The sequence below is a fragment of the Rhinolophus sinicus genome, chromosome 17, assembly GCF_057876585.1.
Source record: "Rhinolophus sinicus isolate RSI-liver-muscle chromosome 17, RSI-T2T, whole genome shotgun sequence".
Taxonomy (NCBI): Eukaryota; Metazoa; Chordata; class Mammalia; order Chiroptera; family Rhinolophidae; genus Rhinolophus; species Rhinolophus sinicus.
In genome coordinates this window covers 188,651,369-188,678,294 of record NC_142517.1, presented here as the reverse complement: position 1 = coordinate 188,678,294, position 26,926 = coordinate 188,651,369, and the positions used below count along the sequence as shown (strand labels likewise).

Genomic DNA, 26,926 nt, shown 5'->3' with positions numbered 1-26,926 from the left:
CTGAAGACATACCTGACTTACAACAATCTAAGTAAATGCAATCTATGTACCTGTTCTTCATTAGGCGAACCTCTCTCTTTCGTGCTGCTTCTTCAGCAGGCTGTGTAGGAAGTGCTGGGGAGGATGCCATAACGACTCCAGGGGCAATGGTGCTAGTGGGTGCTGTGCGGATCTGGTATGTTTGTACATCTCCAGAGGCAGCTGAAAAGAAAAATGGTGAGCCTGATGTAAGACACTGAAGCATTGTGACTTGGTAAGTCTACATGTGTCAATCATCAATCTAAACGTACATTTTAGATTAAAAGGGGAATAAAAGGAACAGATGATTCTGACTAAAATGTTCTGAAAGAACCATTACTTTTTGGGTTTTACTAAGAAATAATTCTCAATTTAATGTATTTATTAGTACAGACACTTGGTCAAAAAAGGTCTTAACCTATGTCTGCCTGGTTTTTCATTTGTCTTTCATTGGAATGCAGTTCTATTCTGTTAACATGCTTACCAACCTTAAGTCTAAAAGGTAAAGTAGGGCACAGCTTGGATGGTCTTCCTAGATAGAGTATAGTCCTCAATGTCTTCCTTTGATATTGGTAAATTCATATTAAAAAATTTCAAGTAGACTCTTGCCACGACATAAAAACGACCATGATTTTTCATAAAATAGCAAAATGGAAGAGAAAATAAAGCATTATGGTCAACTATTATAAATTTCTAATTGAAACAAAATGTAAGTATGAAAAAGTGTACCATGTGATGCCAATTATATTGTAAACATTGTTTTAATGTAAATGATAACAGCTAAATAAAGTTTTATTCTTCTAACTAAATGATCCATCATCACTTATGAAAAGAAACATAGTCACTACTTGTCAAACTGCTTCTAAAAACAGCTTAATAATATGCCCTCCTAAGAATAAGAAACCTAACATTATCTGAAAGAATTTGAAGATTTTTATAAAATTATCCATATTTGTTAACATCAATTAAAATGTGTAGCTTGAGTGGAAAAGATTTATATACTAAACATGTTACCATCTTCAAACTGACGTTCAGAATTCAAATTCACTGACATCCTGCTTTACAATTTTTGAGTACCTGCATGTAAAGTGAAAAGGTGTTTTACTCCCATTAATAAGCAAAATATTATCTTCTTCAAATATTATTTGTTTAGTAACAGAATATGTTCTGTAAATACATTAGGGCCCTTTAAATAAATTGTGACTCTCTCTACTTGATGTTTTAGGATTATTCAAAAATTATCCTGAGGAAGGGGCACAACTGTCATTACCTAACAGTGGCAAAACATACTGTTATTAATGAAAATATTTTTAGAAACATTATTGCCTCAACATACAAATTTTCAATCTGGCATAAAACGTATTCTTAAAATATTCACATGGATTCAAAGAAAAATGGTTAACTCCTATCCATAAAGATTCCTGAAATAAACAGGAAGAAAACAACAACAAAAAAACCCATTAAATTAAATAAAAAAATAAAACAGAAAAAAGCTATTTTTATAATTAATCAAGGATTTAACACTACTTGTCTCCACAGACCAGCAGAGTTGCATACTGGTATAAGATTTTTCATAATATAATGGTTTCATTTGAAATTAAAAGATGATCTTAGAAATGAGGATGATGTAAATTCCTTTTGAATAATAAGCAGAGGAACAGAATTTTGAAATTCCAAATAAGTGATTTAGTGCAACTGTCATTTGACACATGGGAAAAAATGAGGCCCAGAGAGGTTGGGCCACATAGCAAATCTATACAGTTAGATCTAGAATCTAGCTTTCCTAATTCCCAATTTGTCTCCCTCTAACCTATCCTGTTTCTTCTATCACCAAATGCTAGAAGTGTTAAAGAAAGATGTTTTATTTTTAAAACTGAAAATAGTTGTTTTTATGCCATGACATTTTGGTCCAATTGGAATAATGGAAGAGTTCACGGAAAATATCTATAATGAAGAAAAATTTACATTTTAACAGTATCATACTTACTTTTTCTGAGTTTATAACATTGTAACATGTGAAAGGATTTACCACACTCACCTATGAATTCGGACTTCTCTTACCTTGAACGACGACCTGGTTGCTGGGCACTAAGATCTGCTGGCCGTCAGTGGTCTGCGCGTACTGCAGAATGGTCGTACCCGGCTGAGTGGCGGCTGCGTTGGTCATCGTTAATGTTTGCAGGCCCTGTACCCCGTCGGTACCATTGTTAGCCAGTTGTATTGCTCCTCCCTGGGTAATGGCAACTAAAACCCAACAAATTTTATTGTTACAAGTTTAATAATACCATGTAAGACTTTTACAACACACTAAATTCAAAGTAGAATAATCTGTAAGACATAAGCTAGGAGAAATCACAGCAAATAACATTGCCAAGAAGGACTTGGTACACTCAAATAACTTTCTGCTCAGGAAACCCATATCCAATTTCGGTAATACAAATACACTGTACGAACCATGTTACAATTTATAATAATGTCTGTTAACAATTTTCTAAAAAGTATGTAGATAAAATATTAAATTTCTTTTGATGTTATTTGGTTCAGAGGAGATATCACTTTGTGATCCATATTTTATTTTAGCATTAACTACCTAACATTTAAATTGTTTAATATTTGCTGTCCCACTAGGAAATAAATTTCTTGAGGTAGGAAATGTGATTTTTCTTCTTTATTTTAATATACTTACCGTATTTCCTTGAAAATAAGACCTACCCTGAAAATAAGCTCCAGTTAAGATCGTCAGCCAGATGGACACATTTAGTACATTATGACGATGTTCCAGAAGATGACATGACTGTATTTGAATAAATATAGATTGTTGTACATGAAAAAATAAGACATCCTCTGAAAATACGCCCTAATGCATCTTTTGGAGCAAAAGTTAATATAAGACCTGGTCTTATTTTCAGGGAAACACAGCAGCACTGAAATCAGCATGTAATAGGCACCTAATAAATGGTTGTTTTAATGCATAATTAATAAAGCAGTTCAGTAACGCATGCTTTTCTCTAACTTGCTAGCAATGTAAAAACTATAAAAGTCCACTTAATGAAACAACTGAAATGTCCTATGGAACTTAATGATCATATTCTCTCATGGAGTTTAAAATCAGAGCTCAAGAACATCACTTAGAAAAAAAATACTGCTATTTCTAAGTTACATATCTAAGCATTCTAATATAGGATCTTTTGTTGATTATTCACTAATTAACCACACTTGTCATTCATCTGTTTCAAAGTAATCAACTTTGGCTCATACTAATAGATATTTCACTTCCTAAGAAAAACTGAATTCACCTTTATGGTAGAGCACACAGAAAATGTTAAAAAACAAAAAGAAAAGGAAGAAAGAAATCATTATTGTATTTAGAAGAAGCAATCCTATAGACACCAGCATTGAGATAGGTAGTTGGATCCTTCTGTAGGCACTCTCCCTGTTAGAGTTCTAGTTTTCCAGAAACAGAAGGACTAAAAACTACATTATTACATATAAAGTTGCATAATGGATTTTTAACTAATTAAGTCAACATGTCTGACTTAAGCATACTTTTTGTCTGTTAGAAGAGAATTAATTTGGGATAAATTGTCAGGATACTAGTAACTAATATCCTGAGTCATCTCTATATGGAAAATTGATTATCTACTGTTCATTCAAGAAATAGTAACAGTTAATCTATGATTTGGTTTAGCAAATGATACATGAAGAAATTAAGATACTTGCACAGGAGTATACAAATTATCCACTTTAGTTAATCCCGTAAATTTTTAGACAAGGTAACAAAAGGAACATGTAGAACTATTCTGAGATTAATACTGCCAGATAATTTTAAAGAATTAGAAGGTTAAGAGAATCAAACCACAATTTCTCATATAGTTAATAAGCAAATTCCACTGTATTTGACACTCAAGAGCTTTCTTCTTGGTACATACCAATGAACTCAAGGTGGGAAGAAAGAAGTAGAAAACTAGTTATGAGGAGAACTGGGTTTTAGTCCAAGTTCCATCACTAAACTGTTACTTGAATCTGTTAACTCTTCTGTAGAAATAAAAATATCCGGTTCTAGCCAGTAAGTACAACATTATAAAAATCAAATGAGATCATGTACATATGAAAGTAGTCTAAAGTTTGATCCTATTAAACATGGTTTTTCTAGATATTTATTTATATACCTGATTATTCCAAAAAGATTTGAGATAGCTTTTAATAAAACTAAATTCATTAAAAAAAGAAGAAAAAGAAGTCAGGCGTCTCTAGGTGTACATAATAACTCTATTGGAAAATCTAGATGAAAAGAACACATTAACAACATAAACTTAGCTGAGATTCTAGTAGCCAAAACAAAAGGAAAACATAGTGGGTTACAGTTTTATTGAGTGCCACAAAAAATTCAAGCTCTAAATGAGACACATATTTTTCTACCTCAGTGCTACCCCAGTGAGACATTAATACCTATATAAGAACGTTCACGGAGCATTGTTTGAGACAGTAGAAATGTCCTAAATGTTTGTTCATCAGTATGTGTGTGTGGGGAATGTTTAAATAAACGTTATATTTATACAGTGAAACACAATGTAGCTGTTAAAGACACAAGACACATAACTATATGTGTGTTTATCTGTCTATGGCAGGGGTGTCCAAACTTTTTTCAACGTTTTTCACCAAGGGCCATATGCAGTAAAATACACAAACAGCTGGGTAACTCACTCGAGGTGAAGTACATATTGCATCACCTGGTTTATTTAAGTAAATTAAATATATTTTTGGAATTTGCTGCAGGCCAATAAAAAATGGATCGCGGGCCACAGTTGGCCTGCGGGCTGGTTTGGACACCCCTGGTCTATGGTATACAAATAATGTAGGTCTCACTTGCACAAAAATACATGATAATAGGTGTCTGCATAAACACAATGAAAAAGAATGGAAGGATCTATAACAAACTCTTACTGCTGGGGAGGGATGAAAATGATTTTTACTTTTTATTAATACTAGGGACCTCTACCATTTGAATGTTCACAACCATATATTTGTTTTACAAGTTAAGAAATATGTAAATGTTGTATATCTAAGTAGTCATTATATTGATTCTTAATGACAAGAATATAACTTTAAATCAGTTCCATCAAGGCCATATATAGAGAATAGGTATAAAGATAATGAATAAGCTTTAAAAATTCTTAAAGTATTAACCTTTTAAAACTAGCAATTTTCAGCTGCTAGAGGAGAGCAGTGTGCCAACTTAAACATCGACTTTTCTGAACTTCAGTTCTTTATTTGTGATTCTGATATGCCTCTTTCCTAAGAAGCATGCGTTCTAGTTCAAGTGCGAATCGCTGCACTGAGTGCAATCACTGTCACTAACAGGAGCATGCTATATCCCTTAGGCGTGCTGAAGAAGGGGGAAAACAGAAGTCATGTATCAATGTCTTGGAACACACATCTTGAATAACTCAAATTATTTGGCTATAAGGCTAAAAACTACACAAGTACAAGTATATAGACAGTACCTGTATATCCCTGCCAACAAAGAACTTAAGAAGGAAAAAGATGACAGAACTCTATTAAGCTTTCAGAGTGGACAAGAAGCTTCGTGAAAAATACCTTCCTTCTCCTATCAAGTTTCAGCTTTGGGAGAGCTAAAAGTCCTGCTACTACTGGGGAATTTGTTTTTAATACAGTTAGAACGCAAATTAGTTATGCAAATCAAGGTTGAGCTGTAATTGGAATAACTATTAACTTGGGAGTCAAACTTTTATATGTGTTTCTGATACTGGCCACCCCAGGACATTAGGAAACTAATGCAGCAAAAGAGTTTCAATGTGTACATTTAATTTGTAATTAAGGAAGGGAGAGGGGAAAACATAATGCGCAGTACTGGACTTAATGAACAAATCAAAATAAAGAAATCAGTATGTGAGGCATTTTGGGAGGCAAAAAGGTACTGGAAAAAGAACAAAAAGTACCATTCACACAAATGCTTTTGATCAAACAAAAGCGGAACTCAAAGTACTTTATAACAGATTTAGGTGACAGATAAGAAGAGATACCTAAGTGTCAGATGGAGCTATCACCAGAAATGGAAACCCAGTAATTTTGCAAAAGAAATCTTTGCTTGCTGTGAGCAAAGAAAAGGTCTTAATTTCAGCACTCCTTATGTTTTCATTATCATAATTCACTACACTACCTTTTATACTAGAAGGAATAATTGAGTGTACTAGTAGACTGCAACCAAACCTCTCCACCCCAATCACGAAACATTAAATATGATTTTTAAAATGCTAGAAGGAAAGATGAAGTGTTACCATAGATGAATAATGACACCATTTAGGCCTTAAACATAATAAAAAAAATGATTTTTTTTTAATCTGAAAAAATCTCTATTAACGTCATATATTATATGAAGACTAAAATTCTTAAGTAGTGGTTCAAAAAACTTCTAAGACTCTCCAACATCTGCATAAAACAAAGGGCCATCTAAAGAGTTTACATACTTGAGCAATCCTACCTAACACCCTGAAGAAAATACAGTGGTACCTAGGTTTTCGAACGCAATCCGTTCCAGAAGACCCTTTGAGTTCTGAAACGTTTGAAAACAGCACTCAGCGGAAGCCGTGTAACATGTTTGACTTCTGAGACGTGTTAAAAAACTGAGGCATTTACTTCTGGGTTTACGGTGTTCGTAAACCGAAATGTTCGTCAACGGAGATGTTTGAAAACCGAGGTACTACTGTACTTCTGTTACAGAATTTGCATATTGAACAGTAAAGGAAATATAATAATGGCAGTTGAGACTGAGAAAAGAGTTGGCACTTATGATTCCTTTAAGGAGAATGCAGACATTAGTTTTTCATCTCACTTTCCAAAACAGAAATATCTATTACTCACTATACTGTCCACTGCTAGTTTGGTAAATCGGAGTTGGCACCGTTACAGTGGTGATGGCAGGTGCTGAAGTCTCCTCTTCAGATTTCTCTTCTTCAATCCTTGGCACTCCTGGTGCATCAGAAGATAAGTCATTCAAAATTTTCCTAGAAAAAAAGAAAATTATATTAATTAAAAGTAACAGTTATTGGCTAAATACAAATAATAGGAAAATATCAGAAAACTGGTAGAAAGCTGCTAGTGTTTACCACAGAAGTTTAAAATAAAAGAATTTATAAGAGTAAACTAAAAAAGAAGCAGGGATCTATGTCAAAATGAAACCAAACAAGGACTAAAATAAACTCAGATGAATTTTTCTGAGTTTAAATGTAAACAAATTTACATTTAAATGTAAATTTTAATGTAAAGAAAGACTGTGATTCAAAATCCAGGAGCAAGTAAAGAAGAGCTTAATAAAATTGACTATAGACCGAAAAAAAAAAAAAAAAAATCCTTTTGCATGGTAAAGAACACGAAAAATAAAGTCGAAAGACAATCAACAATACTAGGAGAAAATGTTTATATATATTACATATAAACGGCCAATATCCCGAAGATACAAAGAACTCTTAAAAACTGAGGGGGATAAAAAAAGATCAAAAACGGATTTTAAACTTTTTGACTATAATTGGTGATGATATAAAGAAAATATAACAATATGTTCTGTTAGCAAAGCTGTAAGAAAACAGACACTCATACATTGCTGTTGGGAATATAAAATTTGCATAACCCTAATGGAAGGAATTTGGTAACATCTAACAAAACCAAATGTGTTTAACACAGCAATCTTGCTTCTAAGAATTTACCCTTAAGATGTACTTCCTACAGTACAAAGATACATATGCATAAAGTTATTCATGGCAGCACTGTTTGTAACAGCAAAATACTGGAAACAATCTATATGCCTACACACAGGAGAATGGTTGAATAAACTATGGTTCATCCAAAAAATGGATACTTTTGTGTAAGAAAGTGTCAGAAGAAAATATACATGTATCTGCTCATCTGTTCAAGAAAAAAATCAGAGAGGATAAACAAGACAGAGTTTAATGAGATTAGTTTTCTACTGGGTCAGGTGGGAAAGAAGTAAAAAAGGACAGAAGAAATGAGTGGCGGGCACTTCTGTGTATATATTTTTTGTACAACTGTGACTTTTGGAACCTTGTTAACGTTTCACATATTCAAAACAAAGTATCAACAAGGATGGGGAAAATTCTAAAAATGGAATACAAACAAAACAAGTGAACCTTACCATATTTCAAATGAATAACGATCACAGAAGAGGGAAAAAAACAAACCCTAAGTCATCTTAAATTTCTAACAATTGAATTTGAATTGCTAACTTAGCTTTAACAGTCTATCAGAACTCTACCTTTATATTATCGTCACAAATTACATCTTCATACAGTTTGCTCATTAACAGATTTATAATTATTGTTTTATGCATTTATCTTTCAAATAATATAGGAAAAAAGAGGAGTTACAAAGCAAAATTACAGTAATCCTGATTTTTATATTTACCTGTGTAATTACCTTTACAGGTGTTTTAAAAAATATTCTATTATCTCTTGAAACATTTTCTTTCTCTCAATTTCCCCTCTGGAAATTCTGTAAATTCTACTATTGAAGCACCTTATTCTATCTATTCTCCATGACATTTCACCTGTCTTTCACATTTTCTACCTATTTCTGTTCTCCAGTCTGAGTTACCTTCTAAGTTTCCTTCCAGTTCACCAATTCTCTTATCAGCTACTTGTATCTAGTTTATCACACTTACTGGTTTGTCATTGTTTTTTAATTCCCTGGTTTGTATTTCTCATTTCCAAGATTTTTTACTTATTCTTTTCCATATCTGCCTGTTTTCATTTAGTAAACACCTATTCTTATTGTAAGGATGATTTTCTCTCCTTTATCTTTTTTGTGAATGAGAAACATAACTGTTTTAAACAGTTTGTGGACAGATCACACTTTTGGATGTCACTGCTGTGGAGCACTGTTTCTCAAACTTCAGCATACAATGAAGCACTTGAAGAGCACGGTATACACAGACTCCTGGGTTCCCTTCCCGAGATTCTAATTCATTAGGTATGGGGGAGGGGACCAAGAATTTGCACTTCTAGGAAGATGCTGATTTATCAATTTGATCTATGGATCACATTTTAAGTAACACTGGTTTCTAGAGCAACGTTTTTCAAACTGAGGTCAAAACCCCTATATGAGCCATGAAAACAAGTATGTTACAACCAACAAAACACAACAAAGAATAGCTGAACATCACACATAAGTAGTTTTGTGGAATTTCTGCTTCAGAGGCCTATATAAAGGTACATATACAGATGTGTATATCTGTACACACACACACACACACACACACACACACACACACCTAAGTATATTTATATATGAATGTGTAATTGTATGCATATAAGAATATGTATAACTGTATGTAGGTATATACAGAACTGTAAAGATATATATCTTATTGTGGATTGTGGTTAAACAAAAGTTTGAAAACGACTACTCTAGACCTGCCTGCAAATAAATCTACTTCTCTTTTGCATGAGGCCAATGATCATTCTTAGCCTTCTCTTTCCAGTCTCCAGATGCTCCAGACCACCTTGGTCATTTTACCCTTGGAGATACAGTTCACTTTCTCTTAAAGTCCATTCCAGATGTGGTGCAAGCAGTGAAATTACTAACATTGACCCTTGAACGAGAGGGTGAGGGACTCCCTGCCTGTGCAGTCAAAAATCTGCTGCAACTTAAGTGAGACCTCTGCATGTGAGGATTCCCAAATGTTAGCTGACCCTTGAACCACATGGGTTTGAACTGCATGGGTCCACGGGAAAAATCTGCATATAGATGGACCTGCACAGTTCAAATCCGCATTGTTCAAGGGTCAACTGTAATTCCTTCCCTTAATCTAGACTCTAGGTTCTTACCAATGTAGCCTTTCAGTATATTGGCTTTTTGGGCAACTATATCCCACCAGTAATAATTAAAGAACATAATTATCTTCTTAAAATGAATTTACTCAGAATCCTATACTTTAAATAACAGATTTTAAACTCAAGTTCAGAAGTTTTACAATTATTGCCAACATTTCATCCTACTTCAGTCTTTTTCCCTTGGCTGCTATGATCTTTAAAAGTACTTATGCTCCCATCCATTAGGATACTTACCTGTTAAGGTTTTGTCATTTGCAAATTTGATAAGCATGGCTTCTATGTCTTTCAGCTAACTTGCTAGTAAAAATACCAAGGCAAGTGAGATTAAGTGAGAGCTCTTCAAGGACTTCCTCTAGGTATAAATTAAAGCTGGGTTGTTCCAATAAAAACCCATCTTGCATTATCAATTAATCCTCATTTTTCTAACCTCACAAGCATATCGTAAGGACTTTGTTATTAGAGATCTTGTTATAATCAAGACACAGAGGCTAGGTGTCAAGAATTCATAAACTTAAAACAAAATAATGGTACCCCACTGTGGAAGTTTGACTGTAAGGGAAGATACCATAATCTTTCAAGAAAGTAGCCCTTTCTCTACATATGTGTGGTTTCAGGCATCTTCTATTTGATTATTAATTAAGGTGTTATTATTTAAATGATATTTGCTGGGATATAGGCTACAAGTCAATTAAGGCAAATAAAAGATTTTTTTTTCAACATACAGCTCATATTTATAAGGTCTACAGCTAAGATTTGCGTAGAATTTATATACAGACAAACCACATCACTGTTTCTTAATACCTGGTTGGATGTGCTTCAGGATCAAATGTGTTACATACTAACATGAGATGTACTTCAAAGTTAAAATCTAAAACTAGCTATATTTTAAAAAGAACTTATGAGTATAAATGCATACAACACATTCTTGGTAACATAAAATTTCTTAAGACCTCAAAATCAATTTATTGATATTCACTTAGGATTCTTAATTTAATTGTGAAGATAGTGGAAAAAATATTAACCATCGCTTTGAAAAATAAAAATACACATAAAGTAATTTAGATTAATAACAAAGAATATTGTAAGTTTGAAGTTTATTAAACTCTTAAGTAAGCTTATGAAAGTTTGTGAAATTGCTCTTCCTGGAGATTTTAAATATGAAGCCAATTTCTACATATAAAAAAAATGGATTTGAGGGGCCGGCCTGATGGCTCAGGTGGTTGGCGCTCCATGCTCTTAACTCCGAAGGCTGCCGGTTAGATTCCCACATGGGCCAGTGGGCTCTCAACCCACGGTTGCCGGTTCAACTCCTGGACTCCCGCAAGGGATGGTGGGCTGCGTCCCCTGCAACTAACAACGGCAACTGGACCTGGAGCTGAGCTGCACCCTCCACAACTAAGAGTGAAAGGACAACAACTTGACTTGGAAAAAACTCCTGGAAGTACACACTGTTCCCCAATAAAGTCCTGTTCCCCTTCCCCAATAAAATCTTAAAAAAAACTAAAAAAACTAAAAAAAATAAAAATATAAAAAGGTTTGAAACGAGACAAAGCCATTACAAACAACAACAACAAAAGGCCAATATCCCTGATGAACATAGATACAAAAATCCTCAACAAAACATAAGCAAACGATTTCAGCAATACATTAAAAGTATCATACACCACAATTAAGTGGGACTCGTTCCTGGGATGCAACGTTGGTTTAATATCTGCAAATCAATTAGCGTATACACAATGTAAACAAAAGATAAAAATGATAGTCATTATCAATAGATGCACAAAAAGCATTTGACAAAATCCTGCATCCATTTATGATAAAAACTCTCAGCAAAGTAGGAATAGAGGGAACATACCTCAACATAATACAGGCCATATAAGACAAACCCACAGCTAACATATTCAATGAAGAAAAGCTAAAAGCGTTCTCCTTAAGATCAAGAACAAGACAAGGATGCCCACTTTCACCACCTTTATTCAACCCAGTATTGGAAGTCCTAGCCAGAGCAATCAGACAAGAAAAAGAAATAAAAAGTATCCAAGTTGGAAAGGAGTAAGTAAAACTGTCATTGTTTGCAGATGTTATGATTATATAGAGAATCTGAAAGACCCCACCAAAAAACTATTAGAACTGATAAATTCAGTCAAGTTGCAGGATACAAAATTAATATCCAGAAATCGGTTGCACTTTTATACACCAATAATGAACTGTCAGAAAATTAAGACAACAATGCCATTTATAATTGCATGAAAAAAAAACAAAAACAAAAAAACACAAACAACCTAGGAATAAATTTAACCAAGGAAGTAAAAGACCTGTACTCAGAAAACTGTAAGACACTGAAGAAAGAAACTGAAGAACACACAAATAAATGGAAGAATATACTGTGTTCATGGATAGGAAGAATTAACATGGTTAAAATGTCCATACTACCCTAAGCAATCTATAGATTCAATGCAATCCCTATCAAAATGCCAATGGCATTTTTCACAGAACGAGAACAAATAATTTTAAAATTTACACGGAACCTCCAAAGACCCTAAATAGCCACAGCAATCTTGAGAAAGAAGAAGAAAACTGGAGGTATCACGCTACCTGATATCAAACTATACTACAAGGCTATAGTAATCAAAACAGCATTGTACTGGCATAAAAAAGACTCATAGATCAATGCAACAGAATAGAGAGCCCAGAAATGAACCTATGCCTATATGGTCATTTAATCTATGTCAAAGGAGGCAAAAACACATACAGTGGGGTGAAGACAGACTATTCAATAAATGGTGTTGGGAAAACTGGACAGACACATACAAAAAAATGAAGCCGGACCATCTTCTTATACCATATACAAGAATAAACTCAACAAAGGCATAAACTCTTTAGACACTGCTCCTAGTGATACTTTTCTGATCCATCTACTTGGGCAAGGGAAACAAAAGAAACAAATAAACAAATGGAACTACATCAAAATAAAAGTCGCATAGCAAAGGAAACCATCAACAAAACAAAAAGACAGCAGCATACTGAATGGGAGAAGATATTTACCAATGATATATCTGATAAGGGGTTAATACCCAAAATTTATAAAGAACTCATAAAACTCAATACCAAGAAAAAGAAAAAGAAAGAAAAAAATCCAATTAAAAAACAGGCCAAAGACCTGGATAGACATTTCTCCAAAGAGGACAGACACATGGCCAATAGACATATGAAAAAATAATCAATGTCACTACTCATCAGAGAAATACAAATTAAAACCACAATGAGACATCACCTCACACTTGTCAGGATAGCTCTCATCAATACATCAACAAATAACATGTGGAGAAAAGGGAACCCTCGTGCATTACTGGGACTGCAAACTGGTGCAGCCACTAAAGAAAACAGAGGTTCCTCAAAAAATTGAAAATAGAACTACCTTATGACTCAGTAATTCCACTTCTGGGTGTTTACCCAATGAAATCCAAAACACTAATTTGAAAAGATATATACACCCTATGTTTCCTGCAGCACAATTTACAATAGCCAAGATGTGGAAGCAACCCAAGTTCCCGTCAATAGATAAAAGACATTGTGGTACCGTGTTTCCCCGAAAATAAGACCTAGCTGAACCATCAGCTCTAACTGCATCTTTTGGAGCAAACATTGATATAAGACCTGGTGTTTTATATATTATATTATATTAATTATATTATGTTATGTTATATTATATTATACCTGGTCTTATATTACATTAAAATAAGACTGGGTCTTATATTAATTTTTGCTCCAAAAGATGCACTAGAGCTGATGGTCCGGCTAGGTCTTATTCTTGGGGAAACATGGTACATATATACAACGCAATGTTACTCGGCCATAAAAAGGAATGAAATCTTACCATTTGTGACAACATGGATGGACCTAGAGGGTATTAGGCTAAGTGAAACAAGTCAGACTGAGAAAGACAAATACTATATGATCTCACTTATATGTGGAATCTAAAGAACAAAATGAACAAACAAACAAAAAACAGACTCATAGATGCAAAGAACAAACTGATGGTTGCTAGAGGGGAGTGGCCTGGAGGACTGTGTGAAAAAGATGAAGGGAGATTAAAAAATACCAACTGGTGGTTACAAAATAGTCACAGGGACGTAAAGTACAGCACAGAGAATATAGTCAATAATGTTGTAACAACTATGTATAGTGCCAGGTGGGTACTAGACTAATTGGGGGATCACTTCATAAAGTATATAAATGTCTAATCACTATGCTATACACCTGAAGCTAATATATAATACTCAAAAAACAAAAAATGGTTTTGGTTCATCTTGGAGGCAAGGCATGGACCAGGCAACTTCTACAGCTGAATACAAAAACTACAGTAAGGTGCTCCTAAAATTAAGGGATATCCACAAAACATCACCCTGAAACAACTATTAAATTAATAAACAATGGTACAGAAATGGTTTGCAAATGTGTTGCTAAGTAGATAAATAGTATCGTCTCAGAACTGACATGTAACTGGAAAATGCTACAACCTTATCAAATGTATTCCAAACTTTTTAACAGAAAAGCAGCAGCGGCATAATCCACAGAAACAGAAGCAGAAAAAAATATCAGTGTTTTTCCAGGACTGTGCAGAGTAAGAAGTGCTCTCATTCTATATGATAAGCTTCAATTTATTTTGAGAGAAGTAACTCAAGATGAAGATTAATAAGCTATATGGTCCTGAACTGAGCAGCTTATTGGTCTTCAGACATCTCTGATTCTAAAGTCTTTTAACAACTATTAAATTCCATACCTGTAGGAAGGCCTCCTTGAAAGAATTTCTCTTCGTTTTTGGGAATCAGTTACACTATCCACTGACTCCTGTGAATCTTCGCTTTCTGCAATAGTTGAAATCTGAAAATAAAGAAGAACTTTATCTTGATAATCAAATTTAGTTCCCATACAATTTTTATGAATTTTAAAAAGTCAAACATAAAACATATATAAACTTTACACATCCTTCAGTAGATTAAAAAAATTAGTTTTTATGAGAAATAACCACACCAATCACTTTCCTTGTCCCTTTACTTATTCTGTAAGCCAGAGGACCTAAAAATTTTGTCAAAATGAAACTTTTGTGATAGCCAAATTCAGCGTAGTCTCTTTTAGGACTTCATGTAATCAATTCTGAATGCGTTAATATTATCTGTCAGTTGTTTTTTTATAGTTGTTAGAAAAAAACTATCAAGTAAAATAAGGTTTCTGACATGAAGGAAAGAATAAATGACTAAATATTTGGTCATAAGTCTATATAGTGACTATACAAATATTTTCCTTTACTGTGTAAACACTTGTGAATATCTTTACAATTGTACAAATAAGATTGGTGATCCCCACCATGTTCCTGGTGGTTGTTTCTAACAAGTTAGGAAGAAACTTTCTGCTTCATGTAGAATGCTTCAAAGTTGGCTCTACAATTTTTATTAAGCAAACACTCAAGGTAAACAACTGCATTTCTGGAAAGTATCCCTGGACTGAAAAGTAATGATGGTAAGTTGAATAAAGATTTTACATGGGATAATAATAATACTAACTAGCATTTACCGACAACTTACTATGTGCCAGTTGCTTTGCTAAAGCACAAACGTGTTATATTACTTAATACTTGCTAATACAGTAACATTAGCTACTGGATGAGTACAATTACTATATCCATTTTATAGATGGAAGGACTAAGGCACGAAGAGGTTAAGTAACTTACCCAAGTCACAAAACTAAGAAGTAGTGAAGCCACTGTCAGTACTTGGCATCTCAGTTTTAGACATCCTTGTAAGCATCAGTACTCTATTGGGTCCAATCTCAAACCAGTTTTGTCAAAAGCAGCAACCCAGAGGTGTTTTTAGACCATTTTTAGACTAGAAGTTCATTCACTTAGGCAAACTTCTCTGTCAAATTTGTACTCCCAAGTTTCCCGAGTCTACTAAGTAAGACCCTCTTGCTCTTTCCTGAACTAGGTGTGCATGATGCTGTCAGAGTGAGAATCAGATTTAACCAAGACAAAAGGGTCTGTGTGGGTTAGCTCCAGGTCGCAATTTATGGCAATGGCAAAAAGAAAAAACACATTCAGAGGAACTTGAGAAATCCCAAAGGTACTCTGTATGTGGTCTGAGCCTAGGGGTTCCGGAGAATGGGCATTCAGTTTGACAGGGCTTTGTGATATGCACTCACTTGATAATGAAATTAGGGAAATCTAATAATCACAAAATATACCTATAATAAAGTAATACGCCTCATCCAAACACTTTAAAGTGTAAGAAGTATAGTCTCAAAGACCTAAAAATTAACAAGTAACACTTAAGGAATCCAGAAATGACAGGTAAAAAGATGGGCAATGCTGAATTTAGTCTGTGATTCTCTCTGCAAAGTAATAATGCTGTAGTTACTGTCAAAGGAGCCCACAGAACAATTTCCCACTGATCTGTGGCTGCTTTAAGTAGCCCGCTCAGCAAAGTCTGCACAGACTTTCTCATAGATGATAAGGAGCTATGAAAAGGCCTCAGTAGAAGGTCAGAATTTCAAGGAATAACAAAACTGAACTCAAAGTGGATAGTACTGTGACAGGTGTTTAACTCCATTAATACTTCTCAGAACATTAGTTCCTTTATTGTTCTTTCTGCCTTCTTTCTTTGACCTTCATCCTTACAACTTTCTTTTAAGGACACACAGTGACTTAGGCACACTATTCCCAAGTTGAAAGTCATGAAAACATCTTTAAAACATGCTACATAAATGACCCATAGACCAGTTTCAAAATGAAATAAATTCATGTTGTTTTTTTATATATAACCTTTGATTTTGATTTAAACTCAGTGGATCCATTGCTCTTAGGAGAAAAAAAAAGCACCCCCATCCCCCGATCTAATAAAAGATTTTGTCAATTCAGACAGAATAATTAATTTACCACTATATAGTAATTACTGAGAGCTATGAAGCCAATTTCTACGGATTACCTACCAAAAAAACAGAAAACAAAGCCAAAAACCACTCAGTGGTCCCACATTTCTTAGACAAACAAAAATCATGTCAAAAATCCTTTTTGCAAATGACTCTTAATTATAGTTTAATATATATTCAATAGACTACTAACAACCCTATGGAAATGATACCCCGTTTAAGTATCATAGACTACTCTCACATCTCACTGACACAGATGCCTCACCGCCTGTCATCTCTCATAAGCCCCTTCCTGAGTTCCTTAAACAGGTCTTTCACCTTGGCCACTTAAGATTAAATAAGTCAAGAAATTTTAAGGAAGCCAAATCACCACTGTATTTGTGAAGTTTTAGATCTACATTCTCAACTTTCTTTTAAACCTACACTTCCTATTATATGGGGGGAGGGGGGAGGAGAACGTCCTATTTTGAGGTTTTTTGAAATTTCAAAATAAAATATCAGCGAAAATCAAAGCAATGGTAATATTAGATGTTTTCTTAAATTATATGCGGTTCCCTGGAAACTAAAGTACTTTTCTTGGGTTGAGTTCACACTCATGGTTTAGGTAGTTTTTTAGTCACTGGATCAAGTAGTTTACTAAAACTCTAGAGCAATGATTGCCAAACTGTTTTGATCTGAAGATCTCCCTTATAAATAAAATTTACATAAGCTTATATATTTCTTATTTGTAAATTTTAAGTGTTATTTATAGCAGAAAATAAAATCTTAAAGATAGCTTACTAAATAAAACAATTAATTTTCATTTTCATCTACCAATCATATAAACTTTTGATGAGATTTACCTAGTACATTTTCATCTCCCTGGCCCTCAGTTACTGTATGCTAATTAAAGGTGTTATAATTTCATATTTTAACAGATAAGTTCAACACCTATTAAAGCTCTAGAAGACATCTGAATAGTTTTAGAAAATTCTATTTCCAGGTTTTAAAAGTATATAAATTTATACTGTTTGCAGTTAATAAAAAAAGTATGTAAACGTTTCTAAACTTTTATTTCCAAAATGTTTTCTCTCCATAGCACAAGATTCTTTCAAAAAGCAGTTACTCTCACATACATGTCGTTTTCTCCCAGAAAGGGAATTTCCCCCCGCCCCCCAACTAGGTAATATAATCCCTTTCAAGTCCTTGCTCGTCCTCATTAAAAATAGTGGAAACTTTGGAACACTTGGCTTATGTGAAAAACAAACTCATCCTTACGTTAGATAACTCATATTGCTACATGATAACCACTGAGTCTCTGGTGTACAAGAGATTTTTATTGTTGCTCCCATCACATTACAAAGTATTGTAAAGATTCTATCAAAAAGTTCATCTCCAATCACTGTCCCCTTTGCTCACTCTCTGAGCCACATCTTCTTTCTACTCCTTGATATGTGAAGCATACTCTCACTTCCGAGCCTGTGGACCTGCTTCATCTGTATGGGTTAGCCTCCTTCACTGCCTTGGGCTCATCACGTTCCCTGAACATCTGACATAAATTAGAACTCCCTGCTCCCCAAATCATTCTCTATCCCTTTCCCCTGCTTTAATCAACTTCCTAACTCTTATCTTCACCTGACATATTTTTTCACTGTCTACGCTTAAATGTGATCTTCATGAGAATAGAGAAGTATTATTTGTTCACTGCTGTCTGTCAAAGAGCCTATACCAATGACTGGCACATAGCATATGATCAATAAAAATTTACTGAAGGAATGAACGTAATAGTTTAAGGTAACAATCCATAAGCCCTCTCTCTGTCTGACATATTTAAACTGCACTGTATTAAAAATGCATCCAAAGCCAACAAATGAAAAGTGGGGATGCCACTGTTACTGTCTATACATTTGTGTCACTCCCATTGTTTTGGGGGATTCTCCTCACATAGTTTGTAAGATCTGACTCATATATATGTGCACACACACAAGGACAAAGGTAGGGCACCATATAAATGGCAAGCCATATAGGAAATATTAATACAGCTTAGTTTCTAATATTCCTGGATTAAAAAAATATAAACAGAAGTCCTAATATCTTACTCTCACACCTGAGAGTTGTACCTTATATATTTTGGAAATGCTGTTCTGGAATACTAATAGTCTCTCATCTAGAAGTCTGAGGGGCCATTTCTCTCCTTGCTTGATCACCTCTTCTGATGTAAACTAGTTCCTAGTTATTAATGCTAATCACTGTAACCAGCTGAAGTGACCATTAAAGTTTAATAAAGTCTCCATGGTTTAGGCCCTTTAAAGAAAAAAATACTATATTTGTGTCTCTATTTGTAGAATTCATGCTTTCAATTGTAAGCAGAGCTCACCTTAATGGAAAATGTGTTCTTAAAAAGATGAACACATTTCTATAGTTAAGGGCTGTATAACCCCTAAGTCCAAATTATTATTATTATTATTATTATTGCTGCAAAGTAAAGATTAAAATGAAGACTACAGCAAAGAATTAAGCATCATCTATTATAACCAAAAGTTGTAATCTTAAATTTTGTGGCTATAATTTGGTAATTTTTGTGTGCTCTTTACAGATAGATCTCCTACTACTATAAGTGAAAAAGAAAAAGATTAATGTGAGTTTGGAATCTAGTCTTCTGACTAGCAGGTTCTTTCCACTATTATCAAGAAGAAAATATAAGTAGGGAATGAGTAATGGCATAGCATGGAGAATAGTAAGGTAACAGTCAATGAAAACAAGAAACAACTGATAAGATAGGAGACTATAACTCAGTCAGTGTGATTCCACAGAAACATTAAATTCTTTGGTCTTTACCTGGACAACACTGTCTCCCACTTGGTAACAAATTCCAATCCCAGTATCTTTCAGTATGGAAATTCATACAATTTAATGATTCACATGAAAACATTCTTTTTTTCCACTAAGTGTTTAAGGAAACCAAAAGCCCAAGGACAGAATGAAGCAGAGGTGGGTAACAGCAGCTCAATACCCAATAGTATAATATGGCTGACAAAATCTAACATGTCCTTTCAATGTTCACAGAATGCTTCCAGGACAAAGGAGGCACTTCTCCCCTCTACAAATATCAATCAGTCTGGCTACCATACTCAATAAAAACACAACGGGTCACCCATGAGAAAAGAGATGGTGATGAGGAATCAGAGCTATACCACATAATAAGTGGTTATAGAAAAATAGGCAATTGTTTAGTCCGGACTTTTTCTTTTTAAATGGGAAGGGGGCGGGAGAGGGGGAATAGGAAGTGGTCCAACAGGAAAGGAGTTAAACTTGGTTAAATAGTTTCTGAGGATAGAACTGGGTCCACCAGGTAAAATTATAGAAAGGCATATTCTGGTTTATCACAGGGAAGAATTTTTTAGCAATTACCCCTAATTATAAATTGATTACCTTAGGAGATAGAGCATCTTTCCTTTGAAAGTGTTAGAGTAATGCTGGACAACCATTTGGAGGTGGGGAGAAAGGATATATAAGGAAATTAAGCAACAGACTAACGGCTAGGTAAGTAACAAGTTTGGCCTAGACCTACAAGATCTCTCAGGTTTTTTATTCAAGCCTGAATTCCATGTTTGTAGAGGACAGACATAAAGAATAATTTCTCACCTTCCTTTCTAAAAATAGTTCTCTCCAAATCTAGGACCTATGACTCACCTGAGTTCCGGAGAAAAGTCTTTTTAAGTCCTTACAGGAAGACTGTGAAGCAAAAAATATGAAATGGGAGGCTGGGGTTATGGCCTACTTGAATGAATGTTCAAATCTTTTCTTTTTCTTCAATAAGCTCATTGCAAATGTATACTGCTGTATACTGCTCTAGGTCTTCCCTACAATTAAGTAGAGCAGTCACCTTCAGAGGTCTATGTGCCTTTAATTCCTTTGGATCCAACCCAAAGGTACACTCTCTCCCAAGAATAAGGTAACGTGTAGTATAATCCCTGACTAGTAAGACGCACTTTCTGAATTTCAAAGTTATATACTCCAACTTAGAACCCTAAACATAGCTGGTTTTACAAATGCTTTATGTGATCTCTAAATTCAAATATCTTAGGTAAGGTTATTAATTTTTGACAAGTGTTTTTTTCCCAATTGCATGTTTAGAAAACAATTACAGTTACTATTTTTGTATCTCAATTTTCCTTAACTGAGGTATATCAGTCTCAGTCTCTCCCAAACATTTCTACTTTATCCCATGTACTTAATGATTTTCCCCAATCAATTCTTATTCTTCTACAGCTTAAGAAAAATATTTTTTCTTACACATCTATTCTTGGGTATGCATGTTCCTCTACATACATTGACTATACAGATGCAGAATATTCCTTTACTATAAAGTAAAACAAAAACTCTGAACTATATATGTTCTTATTTTCATAATTAATGAAAGGAGAGCGATATGGCTATAAACAACAGTTATGAAAGCAGATGCAGAACTTTTTATACACATACCTGAACTGTCTGGACTTGTGGAGACTGAATAACTGATGGCTGGGCCGCCTGAATAACTCCATGGACTTGAACTGTCTGCCCATTGGGAAGCTGTACTAACGTGACGGTGGGAGCAGATGATGTTGCATGTGCTGCTGGCATAGATACCTATGGTGTCGAACATGGAAAAAAATTACCATCACAGATGCCTTCTAATGAGCACTCAAGTTCAGTGTAAAGCAACGTTTTAGCAGCAAAAAGATGACCTTTCTGCTAGGTAAGTACTTCATCGCTGTGAAAGAAACTAATGATTAATATTCTTAAAAAGAAAAAAACCCACAAATGCTTCCCAACCCCTTTTCAACTCCTTCCAAATGAGAAAAGCCCAAATAGTGTAATATCAAAATACATAACAGACTTCCTCTGAACACTAAATACCACTTTGTTTGTATGCTGCTTTATATTTTCCCACCTGCTTTCATACCCAATTTCTCATTTTGCTCTTCAAAGAGATGAAGACTGGGTAACGAGGATTATCTCCACTTTAGAGACAGAAATGTCAAGTGTTCAAAGAGATTAAGTAATTTACTGAAGGTAAAGGGATATGCTAGAATTGAAGAAACATAAGTCTTCATAATATCATGTTAAATAAGCCATGTTCTCATATATAACTGCTCTCAAACTTGGACAAAACTTAGCTACTAAGTCTAGAACAAATATACATTTTATAATATACAGCACAGCTTCCATTTTAAAGTAATTATAAGTATACCTTTCTTTAATGATGAAGTAGTAATAGGTATTATAATCTGAAAATTTCTATTCCCCCCTCCAAATAAATCACTAAACTGGTACTAGTTGATATTTTAAGGATTTATTTTCCTTTTGCAAGAATGAAGGAGCAGAGGTGAGAAAATATAAGAGAAACCAATTTTTTCCTGAGGAACAAAGAAGGCAATTTTAATGAGTCAACATCCAGGTACAAAAGGCTGGTAGATCAAACCTGTCTATCAGATGGTACTTACTGTTCCTATGTTGTACACATTTGATAGTAGGGATTTTATTTGCTCACTTGGGGACCCATGTGCCAGAAACTTTGAACTCAAACTACAAAAATAAGAAAGACATAGATCCCTGCCCTTAAGGGGTACGTGTGTGAAGAAATGGGGACAAGAACACAAATAAATATAATTCAGTGAAGTAATAAGGTTTATGAAGAGAAAAATGACCACACTGAGGAGAGGTACCCCATCCTCCTGAGAGGAGAGAGGGCTTGGAAGAATCTGAATCTGAAACCAAGAATACAAGTTAGGCATGTTATTACAACTTGAACGGAATTCCAGGCAGAGAGGGCAGCACTAGCAGAAGCGAAGAGAAACAGCATGGTCTGTACGTGGTAGCGAGTGATCACCTAAGTGTTACTGCAGGATGCAGGACGTGGGGAGAGATGAAATAACAGGGAGGCAGGGGCCAGATGGGCTAGTCATGAAAAATTTTCTATGTGCCACATGGAAGAACTTGCATTTTATCCTGAGGAGATTGGGAAAGGCACTGAAGGGTTTGGAACTCCTGAATATCACAGTGAGGTTGCATTTTAGACAGATCTCTTTAGTGGCAGTCTGAAAGATATTTATTTCAGAAGAAAAAAAAAAGTAGAGGTGAGGAGACCAATTGAGAAAGCCTATATGGTAGTGAAGGTGAGATAATGAAGGAGAGAAATGAGGCACTAGATGTGGCAGGGATGGGAATGAGAGAAGTGATTTAATGAAAATTCAGGAGACAGACCAGAAAGGGCTTTATGGATGATTGGTTGAAGGACTTGAGAAAGGAATCAAAGATGACGCACTTTTGGGTGAGAATTGGCAGGCTACGTTGTCAACTCAAACAGAACACATGAAGAAGAAACTTTTGGGTGGTTGTGGTGGTGGAAGATGATAGAATTGCTCTAACATCTGAACATGCAGAGATGTTTAGCAGGCAGTCAAATATTTGACTGTGAAGCTTGCGGGGAAGATCCCTACTGAAGGTAAGAGGTTAAAACCATGAGTTTCCATCTTTGGACAGTTAGGCAGTCCTTCTTTATTAATTACTTTCTCTCTGGCCACTACAAATCTTGCTTAATTTTACCTGGTTCTTAAAATGTGGTCTGTGGACTACCTCCATTAGTGTTACATAGAGTGCCTGTTTATAAGGTCAGAATCTCTGATAAATCCAAGGATACTTTCCCCTACGCTGAACCACAACCCGAAGTTATCCAGAATATCTCATCTCAATTCCATATAAAAGCTCTTCTAATATTTGAAGCAATTATTATATCCTCTTCTGAGTATTCTCTAGGATAAATATAACAAGCTAACTCAATGAATAATCCCTTTTCTAACCTGATCATTCTACATGACTCCTCTCATTATAAGTTTATAAAATACAGACATACAAAAATATTTTAAAATAATTTATATTCCTACCACTCAGAGACAATCACTGTTAATATTTTTGCAGTAGATTTAGGTGTTTTTTAAAGGTACATATATACACTCAATTTTTATAATACACTATCAAGGAATCTATTTTATCTTTAGAATCCATTATAAATATCTTTCCATTCCATTAACAGTCTTCTTTAATGATTTTAATGACTACATAATAGTAAAAAAGTATGTAATTTATTTAATAAATTCATTATTACATAGTTAGGTTTTCAAATTTGTTTACTGCAAGAAGCTACAATGATCATCTTTTTATTCAACTCTACTTAAATCCAAAAATTTACATTCTTGGGAGAATTTGAGATCTTGTTCCTCAGCATATATCATCAGTTTGGCTGAAATAAACTCTTATAAAAATTTTTTAAAAATCACATTTTCATAGTCAAAATCAACATTTTTTTTTCACTTAAAAAAAATCTCTGTAAATTCAAAATGTAAAATAACACATCTCACATTGTTTTAAGTTGATATTCTTCCTTTACTAGTTAGGCTGGATGTTTTTTTCTGTTCATTGATAAAATCATAATGATCTTGGATTTGAGAATTTTACTGTACTTTTTTAGTATTAGAAACTGAAAAAAAAAATAACAGGTATCAGAATTATGAGAGGAAATTATGTCAAAAATGTATGATATATGTATTAAGCACTTGGAGAGCAAGGGGAAAAAAACTATATGAGGAAAAAAAATATATATATATGTAAATGGGAACTAGCTTTCCTAATACTCGAATATCATGTCATTCTGCTTTTAAATGTCTTAAGTGTTAGAGGACTGCTTGATAATGGCAAATTGAACGTGTGCATGCAATTTTGCTCCTTCCTGAATTCCCAATTAAACTTTATGAAATTGATTTTATTTTTATAGGTATAATCACATGAGCATAGGAGAATGGGAAAGATTAAGAATTTTGAAGGCTGGAAAGCAGAAGGATGAATGGTATTGAACTTGGAAGACCTCAGAAAGCCAACTCATGAGGCAGACGTAGAGAAGGCCTGATTTTGCACCACAAAATCCTTAAGAGGCTCAGGATCTAAGACACCCTGGAAAGTGGAGTGAAAGGAGTGGCTGAAAATAAGGAAGGCTGGTTGAGAAGCAATTGGATCCCCTCAACTTCCTGTGGGAGAACAACTAGTGTATCCCCCGCTGACAAGAGAACTGGAGATTTATTTTCTGGAGGGTCTCTTGACTTAGCCTAACACCATGCAGTGCTGAAGGTGGGGCACTAAACCCCAGTCTCCTTCTCACACTCGGCTCCTAGGTCTTTACCATACAAGCAGGGTATTACTAAAGCTTTCTCTGGTGACCCTGACCAACGCCAAGGGTCAGAAGAAAGACTTAAGACACTAACCAACATTGGGAACGCCAGTCACCATAAAGTGAAGTTCACAACTCATAGATGTTAGGTCCCAAACATATCCACAGAGTTTCCAATATAGCTTTTGGGTTCCCTATTTTTAAACCTGAGCGGACAACTACAAATTATTAAACATTTAAGGAGAGCTTCTAATATGAAAGATGGAGACCAGAACAAATGGAAGGGAAAGAAAGCTATTCAGAGGGAAATCTATGAGGGGAGAAGAAAACTTAAAACCGAATTAATATTTTCAGCAATAAGAGAAAAATACTGCCTTTGTGAAACATAAACATGATGCTATTAAAACACAAAAGGACTATTCCGAGAAAACAAACTCTTAGAAACATGATAGCAGAAATAAAAAAATTCAACAGATGGGTTGGAATGTGAAGTTGAAGAATCTCTGAGAAAGGAGAGCAAAAAGACAGAGATAAAAAACAGGAGAGAAAAGATGAGAAAATCAGAGAAAACAGTCCTACCGTGTTTCCCCGAAAAGACCTAGCCGGACAATCATCTCTAACACGTCTTTTGGAGCAAAAATTAATATAATACCCGGTCTTATTTTACTATAAGACAATATATAATACAATATAAGATCGGGTCTTATATTAATTTTTGCTCCAAAGACGCGTTAGAGCTGACTGTCCAGCTAGGTCTTCTTTTCGGGGAAACATGGTATAGGTATAACATCTGGATCACAAGGATCCTGGAAAAAACAGAGAAAGAAGAGGGGAGAAAAAAATCAACCAAGTAATTTAAAGAGATACAAAATAAGAAATGGATTTAGTCTTTTCAAACAGCAACACTAGAAGTTGACTATGGATCAATGCCTTCAACATTTGAAAGAAAAATGACTTTCTTATCAAGAATTCTTTACCCAGTCATACTTGCTCAAGAAACCTCTGGAAAACATGCTTTCCTATATCAAGAACACAAATTCCACAAGAGAAAGATAGTAGGGGTAAAGGAATTCCCGGAATGACATTATTTAGCAGACTTAGAGGACACCCAGGCCAGACAGAATAGTGAGACCCAACAGAAAGGTTATGTTGAGGGTTGGCACCATCAAGATCTCTGCTGGCAGCGTATCTTCTTACCAGAGGGCCGAACGCTGGGATGAGCCCCGATTCTTATCTGTGTATGTTTCCCTGATGAAGTCCTGGCTCTCCTGTGCTCCTGCATCCACCTCACCTGAGTACATTTACTTCACCCCCAAGTGTCTTCTACTCCTGAGGGCTGGAGGTGGGTCCTGGTGATCTTATAGAGCAGCCCACCCCTTCTGACTATATTCCTGCTGGAGGTCCAGTTTTTGGCCCCCACTTCAGCTCAATATGGTACGCTGTCTATTTACCAAGGTCCCATTCTTGCTCAGCGACTCTGCTGGGAAAACTGCTAAACTCTTTGGGAAGGTGAAGCTCAACATCCCATAGCCTCTGCTAGGATTATTTTCTCCTGGGAGCCTTTATCTGAAAGAGGCAGTATCATACTCTCTTACCTTGCTGGTTAATGTTTGTTATTCAGTTTTTGTATCAACCACCTTTCTTACTCATATATATGCAAATAGTTAATAAAATATTTGCGGAAAAATACATAAGGAAAAGAAGGATGAGAGAATATAACTGTAGAGATTGAATCTTTTAGTCAAAATAAAAGAATTATGAATTATATTTAAAATACACAGGAAACAAAAACTACTATTATCCTTGAAATTTACCTGTTTGCCCATTTATTTGCTTATCCTATTTTTCAGTTTAAGCATATGCAATCTTAGCCTTTCAGATTATCTGCATTGGCATGCCCCAAAATAAATCTGTGATATGAAAAAAGCAGTCA

At 34.8% G+C, this 26,926-nt stretch overlaps 1 protein-coding gene and 1 long non-coding RNA gene across 7 annotated transcripts in view; one reads left to right on the top strand and one right to left on the bottom strand.

The window, feature by feature from the left end:
- The window catches only part of CREB1 (cAMP responsive element binding protein 1), a 59,256-nt gene that overhangs the window by 14,327 nt on the left and 18,003 nt on the right, over nucleotides 1–26,926 (bottom strand). For 3 of the 6 annotated variants that reach the window (XR_002136985.3, XM_074341067.2, XM_019726913.3), the window contains exons 3-8: nucleotides 21,273–21,419; nucleotides 20,481–20,522; nucleotides 14,668–14,768; nucleotides 6,901–7,043; nucleotides 2,080–2,262; nucleotides 51–201 (exon numbers count right to left, since the gene is read on the bottom strand). Coding sequence is in view for 4 of the 6 variants with exons in the window: in XM_074341067.2 (XP_074197168.1) it covers nucleotides 51–201; nucleotides 2,080–2,262; nucleotides 6,901–7,043; nucleotides 14,668–14,768; nucleotides 20,481–20,522; nucleotides 21,273–21,419 (767 nt within the window). In the remaining 2 variants the exon portion in view is untranslated. The remainder of the gene's footprint in view (nucleotides 1–50; nucleotides 202–2,079; nucleotides 2,263–6,900; nucleotides 7,044–14,667; nucleotides 14,769–20,480; nucleotides 20,523–21,272; nucleotides 21,420–26,926) is intronic. The other 3 variants (XR_012498939.2, XM_074341078.2, XM_019726914.3) reach the window with 1 other exon arrangement.
- LOC148754899 (uncharacterized) lies at nucleotides 128–26,926 on the top strand. The gene is made up of 3 exons (XR_016019824.1): nucleotides 128–253; nucleotides 21,211–21,528; nucleotides 24,604–26,926. It is a non-coding gene; the product is annotated as an uncharacterized LOC148754899 (long non-coding RNA).